Source organism: Myxine glutinosa, chromosome 7 (assembly GCF_964187855.1).
Source record: "Myxine glutinosa chromosome 7, kmMyxGlut1.1, whole genome shotgun sequence".
Lineage (NCBI taxonomy): Eukaryota > Metazoa > Chordata > Myxini > Myxiniformes > Myxinidae > Myxine > Myxine glutinosa.
The window spans coordinates 184,601,793-184,627,194 of NC_136267.1; the positions used below are offsets into that span (position 1 = coordinate 184,601,793).

Genomic DNA, 25,402 nt, shown 5'->3' on the forward strand with positions numbered 1-25,402 from the left:
ACACTGTGTATATGTATATATATATATATATATATATATATATATATATATATATATATATATATATATATAATATATATATATATATATATATATATATATATATATATATATATATATATATATATATATATATCTTTATATATATATATATCTTTATATATATATATATCTTTATATATATATATATATCTTTATATATATATATATATCTTTATATATATATATATCTTTATATATATATATATCTTTATATATATATATATCTTATATATATATATATATATATATATATATATATATATATATATATATATATATATATATATATATATATATATATATATATATATATATATATATATATATATACTGTATATATATATATATACACTGATATATATATATATATATATATATATATATATATATATATATATATATATATATATATATATATATATATATATATATACATATATATTGTTGCGAATATGGAATTTGACCTCCATATCCGCTTGTAAATATTCCCCTATCTTCTCCGATACTCCCCAACTCTCCCCTTACCCCATTCCCTAGTCCCATTGTCTGTAAACAACACCCATTAGAGCCGATCTTCCCCTTCATCCCCCCATTAAATGTCGTGCCCAGGTCCCCGCACCACACGTAGACAATTATAGGACATCTTGCTAGTTATTCTTAATCTATGTCAGTTAAGGACTTGTTTCCATTAATTATGACTCTTCGTTGCACCAGAATGTGATGATATGGCACCAGTAGGAGTTTAGGACCTTCCCATACCTCCCCGCATCTCTTCCCATCATCTCAAGCTCCAACAACAACCACAACAACAGCGGCTTTGCGTCCTCACTCCGGCTCGGTTGGCCGCCATTGAACATGTGCTCGACGGGGTTACCCAGAAGGGGGCTCCCTGTCGGCCCCTCGTCAAGGGCGGAGCCGGTAACCCCCGCACCCAATGAGAAGCCATGGGCCGATGCCATATGGGGCGGAGCTAACGAGCGAGGGCGTGACTCCCCGCCGGATATACGCGGCCCCGCGCCGGACGTGACGTCAGATGCGCCCCGAGCTTGGAAGGACAAGACGCCACCCTCCCGAGCGCTGAGCGACCTCCCCGGCATCTCCACCAAAGTCGCGACCCACAAGCGCTGTGATACCTTCACGCATCTCTGGACACCACCGTACGTGATCCTGCCCTGAGCACAGGTGCACCTGGAGCGATCGCTACCCGCTTTCCTGGCCATCAAATCCCGTGTGAGTCAGCGTTGTCCCGTTTATCTGTGGTCTGTCTAGGGTTAATATAAGGTTGTGTCTAAGTGCCCACCTTCCTATGTTTCCCTCTTGTCCCTGTAATCTAACCTTTTTCCGTACGAATATACTTGAGAACTGAACCCCTGGTGTCGTATTGTGTCATTATAACCCAGCCGGGTGTCTTCTCTTTCCAATTGAGCCAGCATAGCGCGGCTTCGTCGACGTTCGAGTACAATCGGGTAACTTGTACGGATACGGCGGCCATCCCGCTCGGCCCACCATACCATCAAAGTCGTATCTGTAACAATTGGTGTCGGGAGTGAGATTCGAGGCCCGACCAAATTTTGAAGAAAAAAAAAAACGAATAGAGAAAAAAAAAAAAATTTGGTCAAAATTTGGAGCGGCCGAAATTTGTTTTGTTTTACGAAACTCGAATTTTGCAAGTCGCGCTATGGCGGATCAAGACGGCTGGGGTCCGGTAGGGGAGAGTGAGGTAGGGTCGATCCAGGACCAAAATGAGGGACAGGAGGAGAGCGAAGCAGTGAGGGCGGCAGGTTCGCAAAATAGCGCCGTCACGCACGAAGAAGCGGGCGCGCAAAATGGCGCCTCGCTGATCACCGCGCCAGCGACCGTGGCAGCGCCCCCGATGGATTGGGGCCTTTTTTTCATACAAATGAAGGCCCTTATGGCCCAGAATAGCGAGAAAATGAGGGAGGAAACGAGGGCTGATAATGAGCGGTTGGGAAACCGGATGGATGCTCAGGGTGAGCGATTGGAAAACCAAATGGGGGTAATGAGGGACGAAGCGAGGGCTCGGAGTGAGCAATTGGGGGTAATGAGGGACGAAGCGAGGGGTACCGGTGAGAAGTTAGACAATAATTTTGAGGAGTTAGACAAGAAAATTGGGAAGTTAGACAATAATTTTGAGGGGTTAGACAACGGGATAAAAGAGGTGAAACATGGGTTAACGGGGGTAGAAAACAGAATGGCCGCTCAAGAGAATCAAATGGAAGGGATGCAAAAAGGGTTAGAGGGGTTAGAAAACAGTATGGAAGGCAAATTGAGGGACATGAGGGACCAAGCGGAAAGGGAAGTTAAACAAATGGAGCAGCAGATAGAGGGGGTCAGAATGGGGGTAGAAACCAAACTGGATGCTCACAGGGAGGAAATGGAGCAGATGAGGGTGGCATCTGGGCAGGAGATGCAAGTGATGGGGGAGGAGATCAGAAGAGGAGTGAGTGAGGAGGTCGGAGGAGTGCGCGAGGAGGTGAGGCACTGTAAGGAGCGCATGGAGAAAGAGGTGAGAAAGGGGACTGTAAAATTGCAAGGTGGTATAGAGGAGTTGACGCTGGGAGTAGAACAACTGACAGTGGGACAAAAGGAGCTGGGGGACCAGGTAAAGAAGAACACAGCGGTAATAGAGGGTTTAAAATCGACACAGAAGGAGATGAAAAAGGACGTAGGGGTAATTAAAAAAGAGTGCCAGACGGTACATGAGGACCTGACGAGGAAAATGGACAAGGTGGTAGAGGTAATGGAGGTTAAAGAGCGGGAGGTGCGGGAGCACATAGAAAAAAATAAAGTGGAGTTAGAGGAAGAACTTAAAGGGGCGCACGAAGAGATGAAGGAGATGAAGCAAAAATTAGAGGAAGTGGAAGAAGGGGTGAGCGAAATTAAGAAGCGACGGAGAGAGGATAAGAAAGAGATAAAGGAGGAAGTAAAAGAATTGGTCCAAAGTCTGTGTTTGGATCGTGATGATGTGCTCATTAACCGGATGAGGGATTCGCAGGTGATGGAGGAGAAGCGAAGAGGAAGAGGACCCGGTGTAAGTGGTGACCAATATGGTCGCGCGTATGATGCGCCAGGGGATTTAAGGAGCTTGGGGGTCGAGATGGACCCGGGTGTTCGTGAGAGGCCGTTGGTGAAGTGTGCGACAGGTCTGGTGTGCGAAAGAGGAGGTGTGCGAGAAAGTCCGACTCTGGGGTGTGTGAGGAAAAAGTGCGTGCCAAGGAGTGAGTGTGCTGGCGAGAGTGAGTCGGTCGTAGCGCGTGTGCGAGGGAGCACATGGAAGCGCGGTGTGGTAAGTGTTACAGAGGGTGTGACGGGAGAGTGTGCGCAGGAGTGTGCGCGAGAAAGGTGTGTGACGGACAGGTGCATGAGGAAGGAGTGCGCTGTCAGAAGTAAGGAAGAGTGTCCACCTGTGGTGAGTGTTACAGAGGGTGTAACGGGAGAGTGTGCGCGAGAAAGGGGTGTGACCGACAGGTGCATGAGGAAAGAGTGCGCTGTCAGAAGTAAGGAAGAGTGTCCACCTGTGGTGAGTGTTACAGAGGGTGTAACGGGAGAGTGTGCGCGAGAAAGGTGTGTGACGGACAGGTGCATGGGGAAAGAGTGTGCTGTCAAGAGGAAGGGTGAGTGCGCTGTCAGGAATGGAGGTGAAAGTAGTGAGAGTGACATGGAGCGTGAGTTAGTTGTGACAGGTGAGCGAGGATGTACACCTGGGATGGAAGGATGCACACCTGGAATGGTAGAGCGTGAGTGGGAATGCACGCTGGAGTTGGTGGTGAGGCACGTGGTTGGGTGTGCGAATGAGAGCACACCTGTGATTGTCACAGAGGAGGTGACCGAGGAGGGGGCGCGAAGAGGTGTATTGGTGAGGTGTGCGAGCGACGAATGTGTGCCAAAGTGTTCGGTGGTCAGGTGTGTGACCAAGGCTGTGAGTGGAATGAGTGTACCTGGGTGTGTAAGGAAAGGTACGAGGAGCATGGGCACGGCTGGATGTGTGAGCAAGGAACGGGCTGTGGGGTGTAAGCGTCCAGGTGAAGCATCGACGTTACACAGGTTAGAGGTTAGGTCGACTTTTAGCCGAAGCGGGCCCTCGGTGCGTGCCGGGCTTCGCGTGCCGCGAGAACCAGCGGGGATCCGAGCCACGGCGGGTTCAAAAGGACCGCCGTGCGCGATCCGTGCTGGGCCTCGCTTTGAAAATCCGTGCTCCACTAGGCGGAGCGGGCGGCCCGATAGAAAGAGTCGTCATGGCGACCACTTTTTGTTGAGGAATTCCGGCAGGTCGAGATCGGGACATTGGATGGCTCCGTGCCGAGAAGGTGCGTGGGATCTCGGGCCGGGTAAACCTCCTTCCCTGCACCGAAGGCAGGATGCAGCCAGCCGCTGGCACAGAACAACCAGCATTCATGGCTTGGCTTTACGAAGCCGGGCTTTGGACAGGGATTGGCGCACCGAGAGGTATTAGTGAGTCGACTGGGTGATGCGGTTAGTGTTTTGGACCCAAAATTAGAGAAAAACAAAATTTGATGATTGGCAAGGGATTGGCAGTAGTGATTGGCAGATGATGGGTAGTGATTGGCAAATTTTTAATTTGTTGCAATTTGATGTGCAAAATTGGTAGTGAGAAACCCCCGATGTGGTGGGATGGCAAATCCACCATCCCTCACAGGGGGGGCAAAGGAGCAATAGTTTATGGGGTGTATGGCAGTGAAAACTAGCCCGGGTGGGTTAGGATATGGTGTGTAGGGATCTAGAAGAGATTGACATTAGGTAACGTTAAGTTTAGTTAGTGACTGATACCTGTAGTGGGGACGCAGGTAGATTAGTATGGATGATAATGACGAGGGAGCGCAATAGTTTAAAGGGACGACTGGGAAGCGCAAGTTTCAGAAGGGAGTAGTTAGCTGAGATGATGCTGTGTGTGTGAGAATTGAACAGGTGTGATTGCACAGGTGTGCAACTGGACAGGTGTGTGGAGCAGTGTATGAGTAGTGAGTGTTGTGGATCAGCGCGAATGCGCTTGGGGAGAGAAGGGTGCCGGTGGCACCAGGTGTGAGAGCACAGGTGTGCAAGTACAGGTGTGTGGAGAAAGTTGGAGTAAGTGGTACGGAGTGGTGTGCATGGTGCGAAGGTGTGGATGGGGGAAGAGTGGACCCCCATCACGGATACCCGGGGCGGGTAGTGTAAGTGTTAGGTAGAGGGTGCAGGTAAATTGTGGTTGGATATTGGCATTTGTGGTGGGGTTGCAGAATGGTGTTGTGGATGGGTGCATTAGTGTTGTGGAAATGGCTGGGCGTGTAGCCTGTTAGTGTGTGTAGTTGGTTGGGCACTCCACCACTGTGAGGATGTCGGCCAGGTGAGGCCGCAGGTGGGCTCTGGGAGCCGGTAGAGTTGTGGATGGGGCCCGAGGATCCGGAGGATGGACCCGGGTAGCCCAGTGCCAGAGAGGGCACCGAGTGGGGAGAGTGCCAGAGGGCCTTCCCCAGGTAGTTAGGTTAGGGCAAGGAGCAGGTAAGCTCGGAGGCAACTGCAGTGGTGGAGGTGTGCAGGTGGGTAGACCCACTGGGAGAGGTACACGCCGCAGCCCAGAAATTGTACGAGGGCACCGGGAGATGAATCGGGGGAGTGAGACCCCAAATTGAAGAGCACCACAGTTTGGCCAATGGGAATTGGTTTTTAGAACCCATAGCGTAAGAGGGCCAATGGTTTGGCCGGAGGAAGACCCCGGGTAGTGTAAAGTTGTTAAAGTCATTTAGGAAATAGTTAGGATTGATGAACCTGTCGCACCATACGCAGCCACTTACCTGTGGTGATGATGATGACTCCACACCTGTGTTTTCTTTGTTTTGTGCAGGAAATGAGAATTGCTGTTGGATTTGTGAGACGCATCACGACGTGGATGAGACATTGGGGTGATTCCATCTCTCCCTCCCTAGGAGGGACTGATGATGAATTGGTGATGGCAAATTTTGATGTTGAGTTGGAGATGGCAAATTTTGATGAGAGTTGAAAATGGCAAATTTGATTGGTTAGGAGGGGGAGAAGACGAATTTGGTATATGGGAGGAACGGGGAAGACAGTAGGGATGTTTGTTGATTTGTAAAGTAGATGTTTATGGGTAGTGTTGTGTTGTGTGGATACAGTAAGGGGTAAGGGAGGGGCCATGTAGGTTACCTGGTGGGGGGGGCGTACGGTAGGAACGTACCTGTCTCACCTGGTTCCCATGTGCCCCCAGTGTGCATCACCTTGCATTGCGTGCACTTTTGCGCCCTTACCACCTTGCTCACTTGTCTTGTTTTTGTCTCCCACCTCCGAGGATCTGGCTTTGGGGTAGAGAGAGAGGAGAGAGAGGTGCTGGCGACGCAGTTGTGGGCCTGCACTTTCGCTGCTTGCTGCCGGGATCGATACACCATATGGACCGCAATGTTTGTGGCCACCCACGATGGACCGCAGTTCGTTTGCGGCCAAGCACCACCCGGGGATGGACCTATGGGTCAACGTGGCACCTATGCCATACAGGTGAACCACTTTTAAGTAACACCAAGTGCACCACAAGAAGAGCAAGAGACACCTGCAGGGTTAGGGGTTGTTGAAGTTATTTTTATACCATTGAACAATGGTGACTGCACCGATTGGTGGTGGGGTGGTGCTGTTGATGCTCGGAAAGGGTGCTCTGCACGTTATTAAAGGCCGTCGGCCACAGAGCACTCGTGGGTTGGTGTATCGATGTTGGCAAGCGCGCTCTCTCTATGCATAACATCTGCATGTGTTCCTCCAAAGACAGGTCCTGGATCGTAGTGTAAATATCAGCGTAGTCTTGTAAATAATGCTCCCTACCGGCTGTATGTTTAGTTTGAGGATTCTTTCCGGATTCGGTTATCCTGTGGGTGTGTTTCTGAGAGGAGAAGGGTGCAACGTCGCAGGGGGACATATTTACTCATTTGTGAATATCTATAAAACTGTCGCACTCAGGGTAGAGTTAATAGTAGAGGGAACTACATTGCGTGCCACACTAAAGTAGGTAAAAATTTATCGGGTCGGGACGCCCCGAGGGTAGAGAAGGGTGCAATGTTGCGAATATGGAATTTGACCTCCATATCCGCTTGTAAATATTCCCCTATCTTCTCCGATACTCCCCAACTCTCCCCTTACCCCATTCCCTAGTCCCATTGTCTGTAAACAACACCCATTAGAGCCGATCTTCCCCTTCATCCCCCCATTAAATGTCGTGCCCAGGTCCCCGCACCACACGTAGACAATTATAGGACATCTTGCTAGTTATTCTTAATCTATGTCAGTTAAGGACTTGTTTCCATTAATTATGACTCTTCGTTGCACCAGAATGTGATGATATGGCACCAGTAGGAGTTTAGGACCTTCCCATACCTCCCCGCATCTCTTCCCATCATCTCAAGCTCCAACAACAACCACAACAACAGCGGCTTTGCGTCCTCACTCCGGCTCGGTTGGCCGCCATTGAACATGTGCTCGACGGGGTTACCCAGAAGGGGGCTCCCTGTCGGCCCCTCGTCAAGGGCGGAGCCGGTAACCCCCGCACCCAATGAGAAGCCATGGGCCGATGCCATATGGGGCGGAGCTAACGAGCGAGGGCGTGACTCCCCGCCGGATATACGCGGCCCCGCGCCGGACGTGACGTCAGATGCGCCCCGAGCTTGGAAGGACAAGACGCCACCCTCCCGAGCGCTGAGCGACCTCCCCGGCATCTCCACCAAAGTCGCGACCCACAAGCGCTGTGATACCTTCACGCATCTCTGGACACCACCGTACGTGATCCTGCCCTGAGCACAGGTGCACCTGGAGCGATCGCTACCCGCTTTCCTGGCCATCAAATCCCGTGTGAGTCAGCGTTGTCCCGTTTATCTGTGGTCTGTCTAGGGTTAATATAAGGTTGTGTCTAAGTGCCCACCTTCCTATGTTTCCCTCTTGTCCCTGTAATCTAACCTTTTTCCGTACGAATATACTTGAGAACTGAACCCCTGGTGTCGTATTGTGTCATTATAACCCAGCCGGGTGTCTTCTCTTTCCAATTGAGCCAGCATAGCGCGGCTTCGTCGACGTTCGAGTACAATCGGGTAACTTGTACGGATACGGCGGCCATCCCGCTCGGCCCACCATACCATCAAAGTCGTATCTGTAACAATATATATATATATATATATATATATATATATATATATATATATATATATATATATACATATATATATATAACTGTGAGAAATAGTAGAAACTCCACAGTACGAGCAGGGCATCTCATTTGCATTAAATAAATAATCGGGAGATTAAATCAGACGCGGGCGTAGCTTCAGGACGTCGATCTTTAATTTTCGACAAGCTTTCGACCAACAAAGGTCTTCTTCTTAGTCGTCCCCAAGTTCAACGGAAGTGAAGCGCAGCTTACAGTTACCGTTCACGTTACAGAATCATGGTTCCCTGTTTATTAGCCATTTCTAAGTCGGCATTTCTAAGTTGGCATTTCTATATATATATATATATATCGGTCTAAAATGATGTGCATCTTTTCATCTAACCACAATTTTTTTTTTTTATTGGTGTATTTTATTTGTTTTTGTCTAATAATACACAGAATTCGTTTTTTTTAATTATTGGTATATTTTATTGTTTTTGTCTAATACACAGAATTCGATTTTTTTATTGGTGCATTTCACTTGTTTTTGTCCCACACATAATTCGTTTTTTAAATTAGTGGTGTATTTAATTCGTTTTTGTCTAACAATACACAGAATTCGTTTTTTAAATTAGTGGTGTATTTCTTTTTTTGTGTACAACATCGAGGCTCATGCAAGAGCAAACATCAATCACTTTTTTTTTTAAACCGGACACACAAAACATACAATAAAAGGAGTGGGAGACAGGATGGGGAGAGAGAGGGAAGCACACAAGTACAACAGCAGAGAACAGGGACATCGGGAGATCTGTGGGACGGAGAGAGCTTGGGGGGAGGAGGCATGGGAAAGGTGGAGTTGGGGGGGGGGGGGTGGGAGAGGTATAAAACACATGGACTCTGCTAGGACTTCCAGGAAAGAAGTCGGTATTTCAGAAAAGTGGATCTGAGGTGAATTAACAGGGGTAGAAAAGATCAAGGCTTTGGATGGGGGAAGATAACAGATGGTGGTGAACAGCTGTTTTAAAGACATGGAGGGAGGAGAGGGATTGAAGAGAGTGAGGGAGTTTGTTCCAGAGGCGGGAGAAAAGAGGAATGAAGGAGTGAAGGTGAGCAGAGAGTCTTGAGTTTGGCAATTTCACCAGAAGAGGGTTGCAGGCAGCTTTTGTGCGACCTGCAGGAATATTTTGGTGACAGAGCACAGATAGAGATGGGGGAGCAAGGCCGGAGAGGAGTCGGTAGAAGACAGAAAGACCACCTACCTGCCTGCGGTGAGTGAGTGAGTGAGTGAGTGAGTGAAAGGCCCTCGGAGTTAGCTTCATCGCGGGGGAGATTACAATGATTCTGAAAGCTTTGGTTTCAACAGCGTGAAGCCGAGCTAGGTGTGAGGCAGGAGCACCGGCCCAGAGGGGAGAACAGTATTCCATTGAGCTGCGGATGAAAGCTTTGTATGTGGTGAGGAGCTCAGTTGTGCCAAGGAAGGAGATGCCCAGTCGGCGACTGGCTTAGGAGGCCAGCTTGGAAATATGGTTTTCCCAGGAAAGATCGTGGCAGGTGTTGACACAAAGGCTTGACTGACAGAACTTCTTCAAGAGGATTGTTCAGAAAGTAGAGGGCAGGGTTTTCCTGTCGGTCTTTTTGGAGAGATAAAGTGAGATTGTGAGATTTGTCAGGATTGAAAGACATGTTCCACTTGTTTGACCAGTCTGTGATTTTGTCCAGGTCTGCAGAGAGCGAGGAGGCTGCAGCCTGCCAATCTGAGGGTTGGAATATGGAGCGGCAGAGAGTGGAGTCATCAGCAAAGAGATAGAGAGGATTTTCCAGAGAGAGGGAGAGATCATTAATGAAGACCAAAAAAAGCACAGGGCCCAGAACACCGCCTTGAGGAACTCCAGCTTGAACAGGAAGGGGAGAAGAGAGAATTCCATTCTGGGCCACACGTTGATTGCAACCAGAAAGGAAGTCTGAAAGCAATGCGTGGAGGATGACCTGGTCTGAATCCAAATTGATGATCCAAGATCAAGCCATTGGAGAAGAGGAAGGATTTGATGTCATAAGCGATGATCGATTCCATGACCTTGCTGATTATTGGGAGCAGGCTGATTGGTCTGTAGTTGCAAGGATCTGTTTTTGCACATTTTTTGTGCAAAGCGATAATGTTTGCTGATTTCCAAGCAGATGGTAGATGTCCTTGAGCAAAAGAGAGGGTGAAGAGAATAGAGAGAGTGTGTGAAAGAGTGGCAGAGCAGGATTTTAGCACCCGTGGGTTGATGCCGTCTGGCCCAGTTGCAGAATCTGAGTCGAGGTTTGACAGAAACTCCTCCACCTTGTCAGGAGAGAAGGACACAGAGTCCAGGAGCAGCTGGGTTCGACTGGGTAAGGTGGGAACAGAGAGAGATGGGTTTGGGACACAAGATTTTGAGGCAAACACAGGGTTGAGGCATTCGGCTTTGTCACGTGCGGTGTCAACTGTGTAGCCATTTCAGGTAAGGGAGGGATGGAGGAGGAACAAACACCAGAAACAGATTTGACAAGACGCCACCAGGATTTGGAGGAAGGAGACAGGTTTGAGAGTTCAATCTTGAGGGTAGAGAAATAGTGCTTCCTGGCTCTCCTGAGGGTCGACACACACTTAACCTTCAAATTGGTTCACCTTTTTCTAGGTTGAAAAAAAATAATCTAAAAACACCAGAAATCGAGAGATCTCGCAGAGCTGCTCATTTTAACCTACATGAGTAAATACCCTACTCAACACAAATCCAAAAAATAAAAAAGATCACATGTATGATGAAGGCACTCCCAATTCGATACGCGCTGCCTGAACAGTGAGATCCAGGAATCTTTTGACAAACCCAGCATTCTCGTATCGGCATAACAGGTGCACCAACCAACCTCATGTGACATCATTCGGTAGAGCTCTTCCTTTGTAATAGCCAACCGTTCCCGATCGGTGCTGTCAATCACCAGAATGACAAACTGAGAACAGAACAAAAATAAATAAATAATTGCATGCACCAGCAAATGAAAAGGGACGCATTTCAAAACACACGAAACGTTAACGTGCGCACAAAACACACGAAACGTTAACGTATGCACGTAATCAAGTCAACAACTCTATTTTATTTTGGTGCCAAAATGCATCGTGTTAATGCAAATCTTAATGTTAAAAACATCTCCATGGCACCTGACCCCCCAGTAGCCATTATTTTCCTTCATATTATGTGAGGGCAGAACCTCAGTGTTTGTGTAGTAAGTGTTCCACGAAGAACGAAGCGATTCTTGTCCTCCAATGTCCCACATCACAAAATGAGTGTTTTTGACAACAATCTCCTCCACGTTGCTGCCGATGGTGGGGGATGTGTGGACGACCTCGCTCATCAAGCTGCATGATGCGGACGTAGGAAGATTGCAAAGGGTAAATGGTAAGGAAGGTGGGCAGGACAAAAACAAAACAAACTAGAATCCGGGCACTCGGTAGAGCGCATACCTTCGCCGCAGCTACTGTTCTGTACTTGGCATGGGAGTGTATGCGATGTGAAACTTTATGTGAAATGCGATCGATTTTTAAAAATCAGAATTTGAGCAAATCTGTTTCATTCGTCTGTTAATATGCCTCCCCGATTGACAAATCTGCAATTTGAATTTCATTTGAGGTTGAAATGATTGCGGGAGATCGCGTTATAGTGATGACGTCTTGGATGGACATCCTCTTCTTCAGTCGCTTATAACTTTGAGTGAAATACGATCGAGTTAAAAATAGTCAGAATTTGAGCAAATCTGTTTCATTCGTTTGTTAATATGCCTCATCTCTTGACAAATCTGCAATTATAATTTTTTTTGAGGTTGAAATGATCGCGGGAGATTGCGTTATAGTGATGACGTCCTGGATGGACATCTTCTTCTTCAGTCGCGCATAACTTTGAGTGAAATACGATCGAGTTAAAAATAGTCAGAATTTGAGCAAATCTGTTTCCCAAAATCTAATCAAATGTGTCCCGTATAATAACCAATCATCCCACCAAATTTCATGCAATTCGGTTGAATACTTTTTGAGTTATGCGATTAACATACACACACACAGACATACAAATAAATACACAGCGATCAAAACATAACCTTCCGCTTTTGCGAAGGTAATAAACATTCCCTGCAACCTCATCCTGCTTACATATCGTTAAACAACATTGAGGACCAAGTATGATGGTTAAACTTTCATGTGTTTGTGTAAAATGACATGTTACGCATGTTTGATAATTTAACGGAGATAACCCTGTAAAACTTCTTGACGTAAATTGTACGCAAGCAGATATCTTCTAATAAATAAAATTAGTTCGGCTGTCTATGTCTGTTCGCATTTTTTTTTTGCAAAGACCACTGGGCCAACAACCATCACATTTGGCACACAGATCAAGTCCGAACCAGGGATTGTCCAAAGGGTGTTTTCATCCACCCCCTCAGCGTTTAAAGACCCCAACACAGACGTCTATTGATTACGCACTATTGCAATGTACCTCTTGACCATTCAAACTGTTGAGACCGCTTAGACAAAGGGTCCTTTGAAGGGTCTTTAAAGGGTCCTTTGAAGACCCTTTAAGCCCCCCCCCTCCCCCCGCTCCCCCTCGCCCCCCACAATACCTTTAGGAACCCCAAGACCCTTGAGACCACAAAACCCTTTAAGACCCCTAAGGCCCCTTAAGACACCAAAGACCCTTTAAACCACAAATACCTGTAAGACATTTTATACCCTTTAGGAACCCTGAAGGCCTTTAAAACCCACAATTCCCTTAAACCCTTTAAGACCTGCAAGGCCCTTTAAACCCATAAGACCTGTAAAACCCTTCAAGACGTCAAGGACCCCAAAGATCCATAAGACCCTTTAAGACCTCGAAGACCCTTAAGACCCTCAAGCCCCATTAATACCCCTTTTACCTTTAAAAGTCATAGAAAAATAATTCCCGGAAGTTTACCGTTTATACAGCGTCATATACACCACTCAATCTGACACGTTAAAAAATACAATAATAATAATACTAATAATAAGGGAAAAAGGTAATTGCTCCCACCATACCAACCATATACTTATATACACCACAACTTACCGAGATGGTATTCATAGTGCCATTTACAATGTTACAACTTCCTCTCTCTCCTATGTTGAATTCTCTATTCTACTACAATTAACTCACCCTTCCTGCTGCTCTAAAGGGTGTGGGAGTGGGTGTGTGTGGGTGTGGGTGATAATAACATAACCCTTCCTGCCGCTCTAATAGGGTGTGGGAGTGGGTGTGGGTGATAATAACATAACCCTTCCTGCTGCTCTAATAGGGTGTGGGAGTGGGTGTGGGTGATAATAACATAACCCTTCCTGCCGCTCTAATAGGGTGTGGGAGTGGGTGTGGGTGATAATAACATAACCCTTCCTGCCGCTCTAATAGGGTGTGGGAGTGGGTGTGGGTGATAATAACATAACCCTTCCTGCTGCTCTAATAGGGTGTGGGAGTGGGTGTGGGTGATAATAACATAACCCTTCCTGCCGCTCTAATAGGGTGTGGGAGTGGGTGTGGGTGATAATAACATAACCCTTCCTGCCGCTCCAATAGGGTGTGGGAGTGGGTGTGTGTGGGTGTGGGTGATAATAACATAACCCTTCCTGCCGCTCCAATAGGGTGTGGGAGTGGGTGTGTGTGGGTGTGGGTGATAATAACATAACCCTTCCTGCCGCTCTAATAGGGTGTGGGAGTGGGTGTGGGTGATAATAACATAACCCTTCCTGCCGCTCCAATAGGGTGTGAGAGTGGGTGTGTGTGGGTGTGGGTGATAATAACATAACCCTTCCTGCCGCTCCAATAGGGTGTGGGAGTGGGTGTGTGTGGGTGTGGGTGATAATAACATAACCCTTCCTGCTGCTCTAATAGGGTGTGGGAGTGGGTGTGTGTGGGTGTGGGTGTGGGTGATAATAACATAACCCTTCCTGCTGCTCTAATAGGGTGTGGGAGTGGGTGTGTGTGGGTGATAACATAACCCTTCCTGCCGCTCCAATAGGGAGTGTGTGTGGGTGATAATTACATGACCCTTCCTGCTGCTCTAATAGGGTGTGGGAGTGGGTGTGTGTGGGTGATAACATAACCCTTCCTGCTGCTCTAATAGGGTGTGGAAGTGGGTGTGGGTGTGTGTGGGTGATAATAACATAACCCTTCCTGCTGCTCTAATAGGGTGTGGGAGTGTGTGTGTGTGATAATAACATAACCCTTCCTGCTGCTCTAATAGGGTGTGGGAGTGGGTGTGTGCGGGTGATAACATAACCCTTCCTGCTGCTCTAATAGGGTGTGGGAGTGGGTGTGTGTGGGTGATAACATAACCCTTCCTGCCGCTCCAATAGGGAGTGTGTGTGGGTGATAATTACATGACCCTTCCTGCTGCTCTAATAGGGTGTGGAAGTGGGTGTGGGTGTGTGTGGGTGATAACATAACCCTTCCTGCTGCTCTAATAGGGTGTGGGAGTGGGTGTGTGTGGGTGATAACATAACCCTTCCTGCTGCTCTAATAGGGTGTGGGAGTGGGTGTGGGAGTGTGTGGGTGATAATAACATAACACTTCCTGCTGCTCTAATAGGGTGTGGGAGTGGGTGTGTGTGGGTGATAACATAACCCTTCGTGCTGCTCTAATAGGGTGTGGGAGTGGGTGTGGGAGTGTGTGGGTGATAATAACATAACCCTTCCTGCTGCTCTAATAGGGTGTGGGAGTGGGTGTGTGTGGGTGATAACATAACCCTTCCTGCTGCTCTAATAGGGTGTGGGAGTGGGTGTGGGAGTGTGTGGGTGATAATAACATAACCCTTCCTTCTGCTCTAATAGGGTGTGGAAGTGGGTGTGGGTGTGTGTGGGTGATGATAACATAGCCCTTCCTGCTGCTCTAATAGGGTGTGGGAGTGGGTGTGGATGTGTGTGGGTGATGATAACATAGCCCTTCCTGCTGCTCTAATAGGGTGTGGGTGTGGGTGGGTAATAATAACATAACCCTTCCTGCTGCTCTAATAGGGTGTGGGTGTGGGTGTGGATGTGTGTGGGTGATGATAACATAGCCCTTCCTGCTGCTCTAATAGGGTGTGGGTGTGGGTGGGTAATAATAACATAACCCTTCCTGCTGCTCTAATAGGGTGTGGGAGTGGGTGTGGATGTGTGTGGGTGATGATAACAAAACCCTTCCTGCTGCTCTAATAGGGTGTGGGAGTGGGTGTGGATGTGTGTGGGTGATGATAACATAGCCCTTCCTGCTGCTCTAATAGGGTGTGGGTGTGGGTGGGTAATAATAACATAACCCTTCCTGCCGCTCTAATAGGGTGTGGGAGTGGGTGTGGGTGTGTGTGGGTGATGATAACATAGCCCTTCCTGCCGCTCTAATAGGGTGTGGGTGTGGGTGGGTAATAATAACATAACCCTTCCTGCCGCTCTAATAGGGTGTGGGAGTGGGTGTGGGTGTGTGTGGGTGATGATAACATAACCCTTCCTGCTGCTCTAATAGGGTGTGGGTGTGGGTGGGTAATAATAACATAACCCTTCCTGCCGCTCTAATAGGGTGTGGGAGTGGGTGTGGGTGATAATAACATAACCCTTCCTGCCGCTCTAATAGGGTGTGGGTGTGGGTGGGTAATAATAACATAACCCTTCCTGCCGCTCTAATAGGGTGTGGGAGTGGGTGTGGGTGTGTGTGGGTGATGATAACATAGCCCTTCCTGCCGCTCTAATAGGGTGTGGGTGTGTGTGGGTGATGATAACATAACCCTTCCTGCTGCTCTAATAGGGTGTGGGTGTGTGTGGGTGATAATAACAAAAGCTTTCCTGCTGCTCTAATAGGGTGTGGGAGTGGGTGTGGATGTGTGTGGGTGATGATAACATAGCCCTTCCTGCTGCTCTAATAGGGTGTGGGTGTGGGTGGGTAATAATAACATAACCCTTCCTGCCGCTCTAATAGGGTGTGGGAGTGGGTGTGGGTGTGTGTGGGTGATGATAACATAGCCCTTCCTGCCGCTCTAATAGGGTGTGGGTGTGTGTGGGTGATGATAACATAACCCTTCCTGCCGCTCTAATAGGGTGTGGGTGATACTAACATGACTAATATAACAAATTGTCATTTCAAAAGGAATGTTAATTGAACAGCAGTTTATATGGGAAACTTACAACTGATAAAGTATCGTCGTTTTGCCTGCGTTGTCCAAACCCACAATGATAACCTTGTGTTCTGTGGAGAAAAAGAAAAACAAAGTTATAAACACACAGTAACAAGTGCACACTGGACACAACATGCCTTACATCATGAGAGCCTTACATCATGAGAGCCTTACATCATGAGAGCATTACATCATGAGAGCATCACATCATGAGAGCATCGCATCATGAGAGCCTTACATCATGAGAGCCTTACATCATGAGAGCATCACATCATGAGAGCATCACATCATGAGAGCCTAACATCATGAGAGCATCACATCATGAGAGCCTTACATCATGAGAGCATTACATCATGAGAGCCTTACATCATGAGAGCATCACTTCATGAGAGCATTACATCATGAGAGCATTACATCATGAGAGCATCACATCATGAGAGCATCACATCATGAGAGCTTTACACCATGAGAGCATCACATCATGAGAGCCTTACATCATGAGAGCCTTACATCATGAGAGCATCACATCATGAGAGCCTTACATCATGAGAGCATCACATCATGAGAGCATTACATCATGAGAGCATCACATCATGAGAGCATTACATCATGAGCATCACATCATGAGAGCCTTACATCATGAGAGCATCACATCATGAGAGCCTTACATCATGAGAGCATCACATCATGAGCCTTACATCATGAGAGCATCACATCATGAGAGCCTAACATCATGAGAGCCTTACATCATGAGAGCATCACATCATGAGAGCCTTACATCATGAGAGCCTTACATCATGAGAGCCTTACATCATGAGAGCATCACATCAGGAGAGCCTTACATCATGAGAGCCTTACATCATGAGAGCATCACATCATGAGAGCATTACATCATGAGAAAATCACATCATGAGAGCATTACATCATGAGAGCATTACATCATGAGAGCCTTACATCATGAGAGCATCACATCATGAGAGCCTTGCATCATGAGAGCATTACATCATGAGAGCATCACATCATGAGAGCCTAACATCATGAGAGCCTTACATCATGAGAGCCTTACATCATGAGAGCCTTACATCATGAGAGCCTTACATCATGAGAGCATCACATCATGAGAGCCTTACATCATGAGAGCCTAACATCATGAGCGCATCACATCATGAGAGCATTACATCATGAGAGCCTTACATCATGAGAGCATTACATCATGAGAGCATCACATCATGAGAGCATCACATCAAGAGAGCCTTACATCATGAGAGCATCACATCATGAGCCTTACATCATGAGAGCCTAACATCATGAGAGCCTTACATCATGAGAGCATCACATCATGAGAGCATCACATCATGAGAGCATCACATCATGAGAGCTTTACATCATGAGCGTCACATCATGAGAGCATTACATCATGAGAGCCTTACATCATGACAGCCTTACATCATGAGCCTTACATCACGAGAGCCTTACATCACAAGAGCCTTACATCATGAGAGCATCACATCACGAGAGCCTTACATCACTAGAGCATAACATCACGAGAGCATTACATCATGAGACCATTACATCATGAGAGCCTTACATCATGAGAGCATCACATCATGAGAGCATTACATCATGAGAGCATCACATCATGAGAGCCTTACATCATGAGAGCATCACATCATGAGAGCCTTACATCATGAGAGCATCACATCATGAGAGCCTTACATCATGAGAGCATCACATCATGAGAGGCTAACATCATGAGAGCCTAACATCATGAGAGCCTTACATCATGAGAGCCTTACATCATGAGAGCCTTACATCATGAGAGCCTTACATCATGAGAGCATCACATCATGAGAGCATTACATCATGAGAGCATCACATCATGAGAGCATTACATCATGAGAGCCTTACATCATGAGAGCATCACATCATGAGAGCCTTACATCATGAGAGCATTACATCATGAGAGCATCACATCATGAGAGCCTAACATCATGAGAGCCTTACATCATGAGCATCACATCATGAGAGCCTTACATCATGAGAGCCTTACATCATGAGAGCCTTACATCATGAGAGCATCACATCATGAGAGCCTTACATCATGAGAGCCTAACATCATGAGAGCATCACATCATGAGAGCATCACATCATGAGAGCATCACATATTGAGAGCCTTACATCATGAGAGCATTACATCATGAGAGCATCACATCATGAGAGCATCACATCAAGAGAGCCTTACATCATGAGAGCATCACATCATGAGCCTTACATCATGAGAGCCTAACATCATGAGAGCCTTACATCATGAGAGCATCACATCATGAGAGCCTAACATCATGAGAGCATCACATCATGAGAGCATCACATCATGAGAGCATCACATCATGAGAGCTTTACATCATGAGCGTCACATCATGAGAGCATTACATCATGAGAGCCTTACATCATGACAGCCTTACATCATGAGCCTTACATCACGAGAGCCTTACATCACGAGAGCCTTACATCATGAGAGCATCACATCACTAGAGCCTTACATCACTAGAGCATAACATCATGAGACCATTACATCATGAGAGCATCACGTCATGAGAGCATCACGTCATGAGAGCATCACATCATGAGAGCATTACATCATGAGAGCATTACATCGTGAGAGCATCACATCGTGATAGCATCACATCCCGAGAGCATCACATCATGAGAGCATTACATCATGAGCCTTACATCACGAGAGCCTTACATCACGAGAGCATCACATCACGAGAGCCTTACATCACGAGAGCATCACATCATGAGCATAACATCATGAGAGCCTTACATCATGAGAGCCTTACATCATGAGCATCATATCATGAGAGCCTCACATCATGAGAGCATCACATCACGAGAGCCTTACATCACGAGAGCATCACATCATGAGAGCATCACATCATGAGAGCCTTACATCATGAGAGCCTTGCATCATGAGAGCATCACATCATGAGAGCCTCACATCATGAGAGCCTCACATCATGAGAGCAGCACATCATGAGCCTTACATCATGAGAGCCTCACATCATGAGAGCCTTACATCATGAGCATCATATCATGAGAGCCTTACATCATGAGAGCATCACATCATGAGCCTTACATCATGAGAGCCTTACATCATGAGCATCACAACATGAGAGCCTTACATCATGAGAGCATCACATCATGAGGCTCACATCATGAGAGCATCACATCATGAGAGCATCACATGACATTTCTTTGTTTGTTCGTTTATTGTATAAACTAGCCGAAACCCGTGGAACATCCACGGAAGGGAGGATGTGGTGTATGGATAGAGTGTACCATTATGGATGGCATAGGGGATTTGCTTGTCCGAGTAAGAGTTAGGAAGAAAGATGAGAATGAAGAGTGCGTATATGAACAACGTATTTATTGCAATCTACTTAAATGACAACGCTACGATATACTTTTGAAAAATGAATGGATTCGTAATAGGAATCGGCATAGCACCGCTCTGGGATTGTCCACTCAGTGGACGGCTTGCTGGCGCCTTCGACTGTCTAATCAGCGGACGGCTTGCTTCGCCTTCGCCCAGCAGACGCCAATACGATGGCGTCGTAAGATGGCGTCGTATCGGCAGTTAATCGGATGCTTTTGGGCCCCAACGTCGGCTAATTCAGATTTTTCGAGTATGGCTGTACGTGATAAACAAAGAGCGCGGTTCGTAGATCGTAAATCCATTAGTGCCGTGGGCATCGGGTCACTGGGTGCGGCGTAAAAGGGATAACAAAGTCGAGTCCTTACGCTATTATTATATAGACTAGCCGAAACCCGTGGAACATCCACGGAAGGGAGGATGTGGTGTATGGATAGAGTGTACCATTATGGATGGCATAGGGGAGCGCTCATGGGATCTTCTTCTTCCGTTAAGCTCCAATTTTTTCTCTTTAAGTTTTTTTTAAAAGTTAAGTTGAAGTTTAAAAGTTTAAGTTTAAAGTTAAAGTTAAAGTTTAAAGTTAAAGTTTAAAAGTTTAAAAGTTTAAGTTTTTAAGTTAAGTCCAATCAGTCCTCTCTGCTCGAAGTGCTCAGGCCATGCCTTCCCGCTCTCATACTTTTATTTCCGTTCGGTGTAGAAAGAGATTGACATCGTTCGTCTGTTTTCAGCTCGTTATCTTTAAGCTTCCTTACATCTCGCCACCTGCTACACCTCTCTGAGTTACGGGGATTTATGCAACGCACCCCGAGTATCGCAACGTCACTCCATTTAACTTTATTAAAATGACGATAAAGACGTTTCCTTATATATCCTAATTTAAAATGTTCAAGGGAATAAAAAGACCATTTGGTTCACACCACCCATGTTCACACCACTCAACTGTCCAATCAGCGGATGGCTCGCTTCGCCTTCGCCCAGCAGACGCCAATACGATGGCGTTGTAAGATGGCGTCGTATCGGCAGTTAATCGGATGCTTTTGGGCCCCAACGTCAGCGAATTCAGATTTTTCGAGTATGGCTGTACGTGATAAACAAAGAGCGCGGTTCGTAGATCGTAAATCCATTAGTGCCGTGGGCATCGGGTCACTGGGTGCGGCGTAAAAGGGATGACAAAGTCGAGTCCTTATGCTATTATTATATAGATAATATTTTCTTGGAATTGGAAAAATCATTTACATATTATGGATGGGAGTAATTTTGGGGGAAAGATTGGGAACAGTCCAGGTGCAGTGATGAGTGGTTTACCGCAAGGTGGTGTACGGGGTCGTACATAATTTACTGTTTTTATTAATGATCTCCATGACGTGGCGGAACGATGGTAAGCAAAAGGGTTAAGCAGTTCTTCTTTTCTACCTACATGGACAGCCCCAGGTAAGCAAACAACGCAGTTCTTCTTTTCTACCTAGATGGACAGCCCCAGGTAAGCAAACAACGCAGTTCTTCTTTTATACCTATATGGACAGCACCAGGTAAGCAAACAACGCAGTTCTTCTTTTATACCTAGATGGACAGCCCCAGGTAAGCAAACAACGCAGTTCTTCTTTTCTACCTACATGGACAGCCCCAGGTAAGCAAACAACACAGTTCTTCTTTTATACCTATATGGACAGTCCCAGGTAAGCAAACAACGCAGTTCTTCTTTTATACCTATATGGACAGCACCAGGTAAGCAAACAACGCAGTTCTTCTTTTATACCTAGATGGACAGCCCCAGGTAAGCAAACAATGCAGTTCTTCTTTTATACCTAGATGGACAGTCCCAGGTAAGCAAACAATGCAGTTCTTCTTTTCTACCTAGATGGACAGCCCCAGGTAAGCAAACAGTTAAGCAGTCCTTCTTGTATACCTAGATGGTCAGCACCAGGTAAGCAAACAACACAGTTCTTCTTTTATACCTAGATGGACAGCCCCAGGTAAGCAAACAACGTAGTTCTTCTTTTATACCTAGCTGGACAGCCCCCAGGTAAGCAAACAACACAGTTCTTCTTTTATACCTTGATGGACAGCCCCAGGTAAGCAAACAACGCAGTTCTTTTATACCTAGCTGGACAGCCCCCAGGTAAGCAAACAACGCAGTTCTTCTTTTATACCTAGATGGACAGCCCCAGGTAAGCAAACAACTCAGTTCTTCTTTTCTACCTAGATGGACAGCCCCAGGTAAGCAAACAACGCAGTTCTTCTTTTATACCTATATGGACAGCCCCAGGTAAGCAAACAACGCAGTTCTTCTTTTATACCTACATGGACAGCCCAAGGTAAGCAAAGAATGCAGTTCTTCTTTTATACCTATATGGACAGCCCCAGGTAAGCAAACAGTTAAGCAGTTCTTCTTTTATACCTATATGGACAGCCCCAGGTAAGCAAACAACACAGTTCTTCTTTTATACCTACATGGACAGCCCAAGGTAAGCAAAGAATGCAGTTCTTCTTTTATACCTAGATGGACAGCACCAGGTAAGCAAACAGCACAGTTCTTCTTTTATACCTACATGGACAGCCCCAGGTAAGCAAACAACACAGTTCTTCTTTTATACCTAGATGGACAGCCCCAGGTAAGCAAACAATGCAGTTCTTCTTTTCTACCTAGATGGACAGCCCCAGGTAAGCAAACAACACAGTTCTTCTTTTATACCTAGATGGACAGCCCCAGGTAAGCAAACAGTTAAGCAGTTCTTCTTTTATACCTAGATGGATAGCCCCAGGTAAGCAAACAGTTAAGCAGTTCTTCTTTTATACCTATATGGACAGCCATACAGGAAGTTAGGAGTGGAGGAATGGTTGATCAGAGTAGTGATGGCAATGTACAAAAGAGCGCGCACAGCTGTAAGGAGGAAGGACGGGAACAGTGGCGAGTTTGAGGTGAAGGTGGGAGTGCATCAGGGGTCGGTACTAAGTCCACGACTATTTGTAGCTGTGATGGAGGTGCTGGCTCAGAACGTAAAGCAGGGTTTACCGTGGGAGTTGTTGTATGCAGATGATCTGGTGTTGATTGCGAAAGTATGGATGGACTGAAGGAAAAGATGAACACGTGGAAGGAATGTATGGAGACAAAAGGTCTGAAGGTGAATATTGGAAAGATGAAGGTGATGGCAAGTGGTAAAGCATGTGGTGAGGTGGAAAGAACTGGGAAGTGGCCCTGTGCTGTGTGTAGGAAGGGTGTCGGAGTGAACTCCATTCAATGTACAATGTGCGCTGAGTGGGTTCATCAAAAATGTAGTGGTCTGAGAGGGTCATTAACCAGTGTGGCAGCTACATTGAAGTGTAAGGTGTGCACAGAGGGAGCTGCAGATGGAGGAAATTTTGAGTTGGATCTTGGAGACGGTGTGAAGCTGAAGGTGTGAAAACATTTTGCTACCTCGGAGACATGCTGAATGGAGAAGGTGGATCAGACTCGGCAACGGTTGCTCGAGTGAGATGTGCATGGAAGAAGTTTCGGGAACTGAGTGGCGTGCTGATGATGAGGGGAGTGTCGTTGAAGCTGAAGGGAAAGGTGTATGCTGCATGTGTGAGAAGTGTTATGATTTATGGGAGCGAGACATGGGTAATGAACGTAGAGCAGCAATGAAGGTTGGAAAGGGTGGAAATGCGAATGGTTCGACGGATGTGCTGAGTATCGTTGAGAGGAAGACAAATGATGAATTGCGAAAGATGATGGGAATAGAGCCTGTGATTGATGCTGTGAAGAGGAACAGGTTGAGATGGTTTGGTCATGTGTTGAGGAAGGATGAAAGTGACTGGTTGAGAAGAGTGATGGAAATGAATGTAGAAGGAAGTAGAGGACGGGGAAGACCGAGAAAGACTTGGCTAAAGATGGTGGAAGAAGAAATGCGGGCAAGGGGGTTAACAAGGAGAGATGCAGAAAATAGGGCAAAATGGAGAAGATTGTCATGGGGACCGCAAGGCTAACCCCCGCTCTAGCAGGGAAAATGGCCTTAAAATGCCTGTTGTTTTGTTGTTTGTATGGACAGCCCCAGGTAAGCAAACAACGCAGTTCTTCTTTTCTACCTAGATGGACAGCCCCAGGTAAGCAAACAGTTAAGCAGTCCTTCTTGTATACCTCGATGGACAGCACCAGGTAAGCAAACAACGAAGTTCTTCTTTTCTACCTAGATGGATAGCCCCAGGTAAGCAAACAGTTAAGCAGTCCTTCTTTTCTACCCAGATGGACAGCACCAGGTAAGCAGTTCTTCTTTTCTACCCAGATGGACAGCACCAGGTAAGCAGTTCTTCTCTTCTCCCTAATTTAATTATCCTGAAATGTTGAATCATTTGAACATTTACCTTTCGGCCCGATTTGAGAAAAGTTTCTCGAAACCGCAAAACGTTACAGAACCAAGACGAGCGCACCTGGGGTCGTCACGGATCATCGAGGTGCCCGGAGAGAAACAATGAATGGTGTCCAGGTCTCTCCGGGGATACACCTGCACGCCCAAGACCCTTCGAAACTCACCTTCGTTATTGAAAAGGCGCCAAAGTTTGGCAAAGAGAACGCCCATGGCTCGAAGCGGCAGAATTCCTCCTGTCGATCGTTTGTCCACTGGACCCGACACCTGTCGGTAATGGTAATGGTCTCTCGTACTCGGATGTGACACGTCGATCGTTTGTCCACTGGACCCGACACCTGTCGGTAATGGTAATGCTAATGGTCTCTCGTAGTCGTACTCGGACGTGACACGTCGATCTGTGTGTTCGCCAAGACCTCTCGGACTCTTCACACACACTTTACCTGCTCCGTCCCCCCCATTAACACCTCCATTCCCACTCCTGCACGACCCTCGACCACCCACTTCAGATCTTCCCAACAGCTCGTACAACGTCTTCCTCTTCAGGGCCTAATCCCCCATTTCGGCCGCTCTGTTCCCCCTCATAGTTACCCTTCTCTAAATGAAACAAAAGCTCTCAGAGACGCTCGCCGGTTGACACGGCACTACTTCCGGGTCACGTCTCGAAAAAGTGCTTCCGGTTTACGGCTCGAGGAAGTGTTTCCGCCTATGTTCTCTTTTTCTTAGTTTGATGAATTTTGTCGAATTCAAACATATAAAAATGCTTCTACGTGCGTTAGTAATGTTTTTGTTAAAACCAAAATAATTATCTAACGTCGAATGTTAGAAATGACAGAATATGCAACACGTCACGAGTTGGTGACGTCTCAAGTATAGCGTACGTATAATGTAAACAACATGCGAGGTCGATTAAACCATCTCGTCTCGTCACCCATCAAGGTGCTCCATACACCTCTTCTTCTTCTTCTTTTTATACAAAATTATTCCCACGCTCTTGTGAAGTTGACGGTGGGACGCTGGCTCAAGTCTTTCACGACCCGGCTGGCCAGGCCTGCCGTTCGACTAAAATTACGGTGGGGATTTTGAATTTGCTCAGGGTGCCGGCGATAGCTCGCCTACTCTTTGCCAAGGACACCGTGGGATTTTTAACGTCCACCAATGAATACTGGCGGAGGGGAGGCCCATTTCACATTTGACGTCCTTCCGAGGGACAGTACACACATTCACCCTTTACCCTGTGAAACACCGGGATGACAGTTTATA

The 25,402-nt window shown here is 46.6% G+C and overlaps 1 protein-coding gene across 4 annotated transcripts in view; it reads right to left on the reverse strand.

Moving 5' to 3' along the window:
- The window catches only part of LOC137431888 (ADP-ribosylation factor-like protein 5B), a 43,706-nt gene extending 18,884 nt beyond the window's left edge, over positions 1 to 24,822 (reverse strand). For all 4 annotated transcript variants that reach the window (XM_078782620.1, XM_068123709.2, XM_068123707.2 and 1 more), the window contains exons 1-4: positions 24,307 to 24,822; positions 16,374 to 16,434; positions 11,432 to 11,579; positions 11,090 to 11,173 (exon numbers count right to left, since the gene is read on the reverse strand). In XM_078782620.1, coding sequence (XP_078638746.1) covers positions 11,090 to 11,173; positions 11,432 to 11,579; positions 16,374 to 16,434; positions 24,307 to 24,352 — 339 coding nt within the window. In that variant the 5' untranslated portion in view covers positions 24,353 to 24,822. The remainder of the gene's footprint in view (positions 1 to 11,089; positions 11,174 to 11,431; positions 11,580 to 16,373; positions 16,435 to 24,306) is intronic.
- Between the last annotated feature and the right edge of the window lie 580 nt (positions 24,823 to 25,402).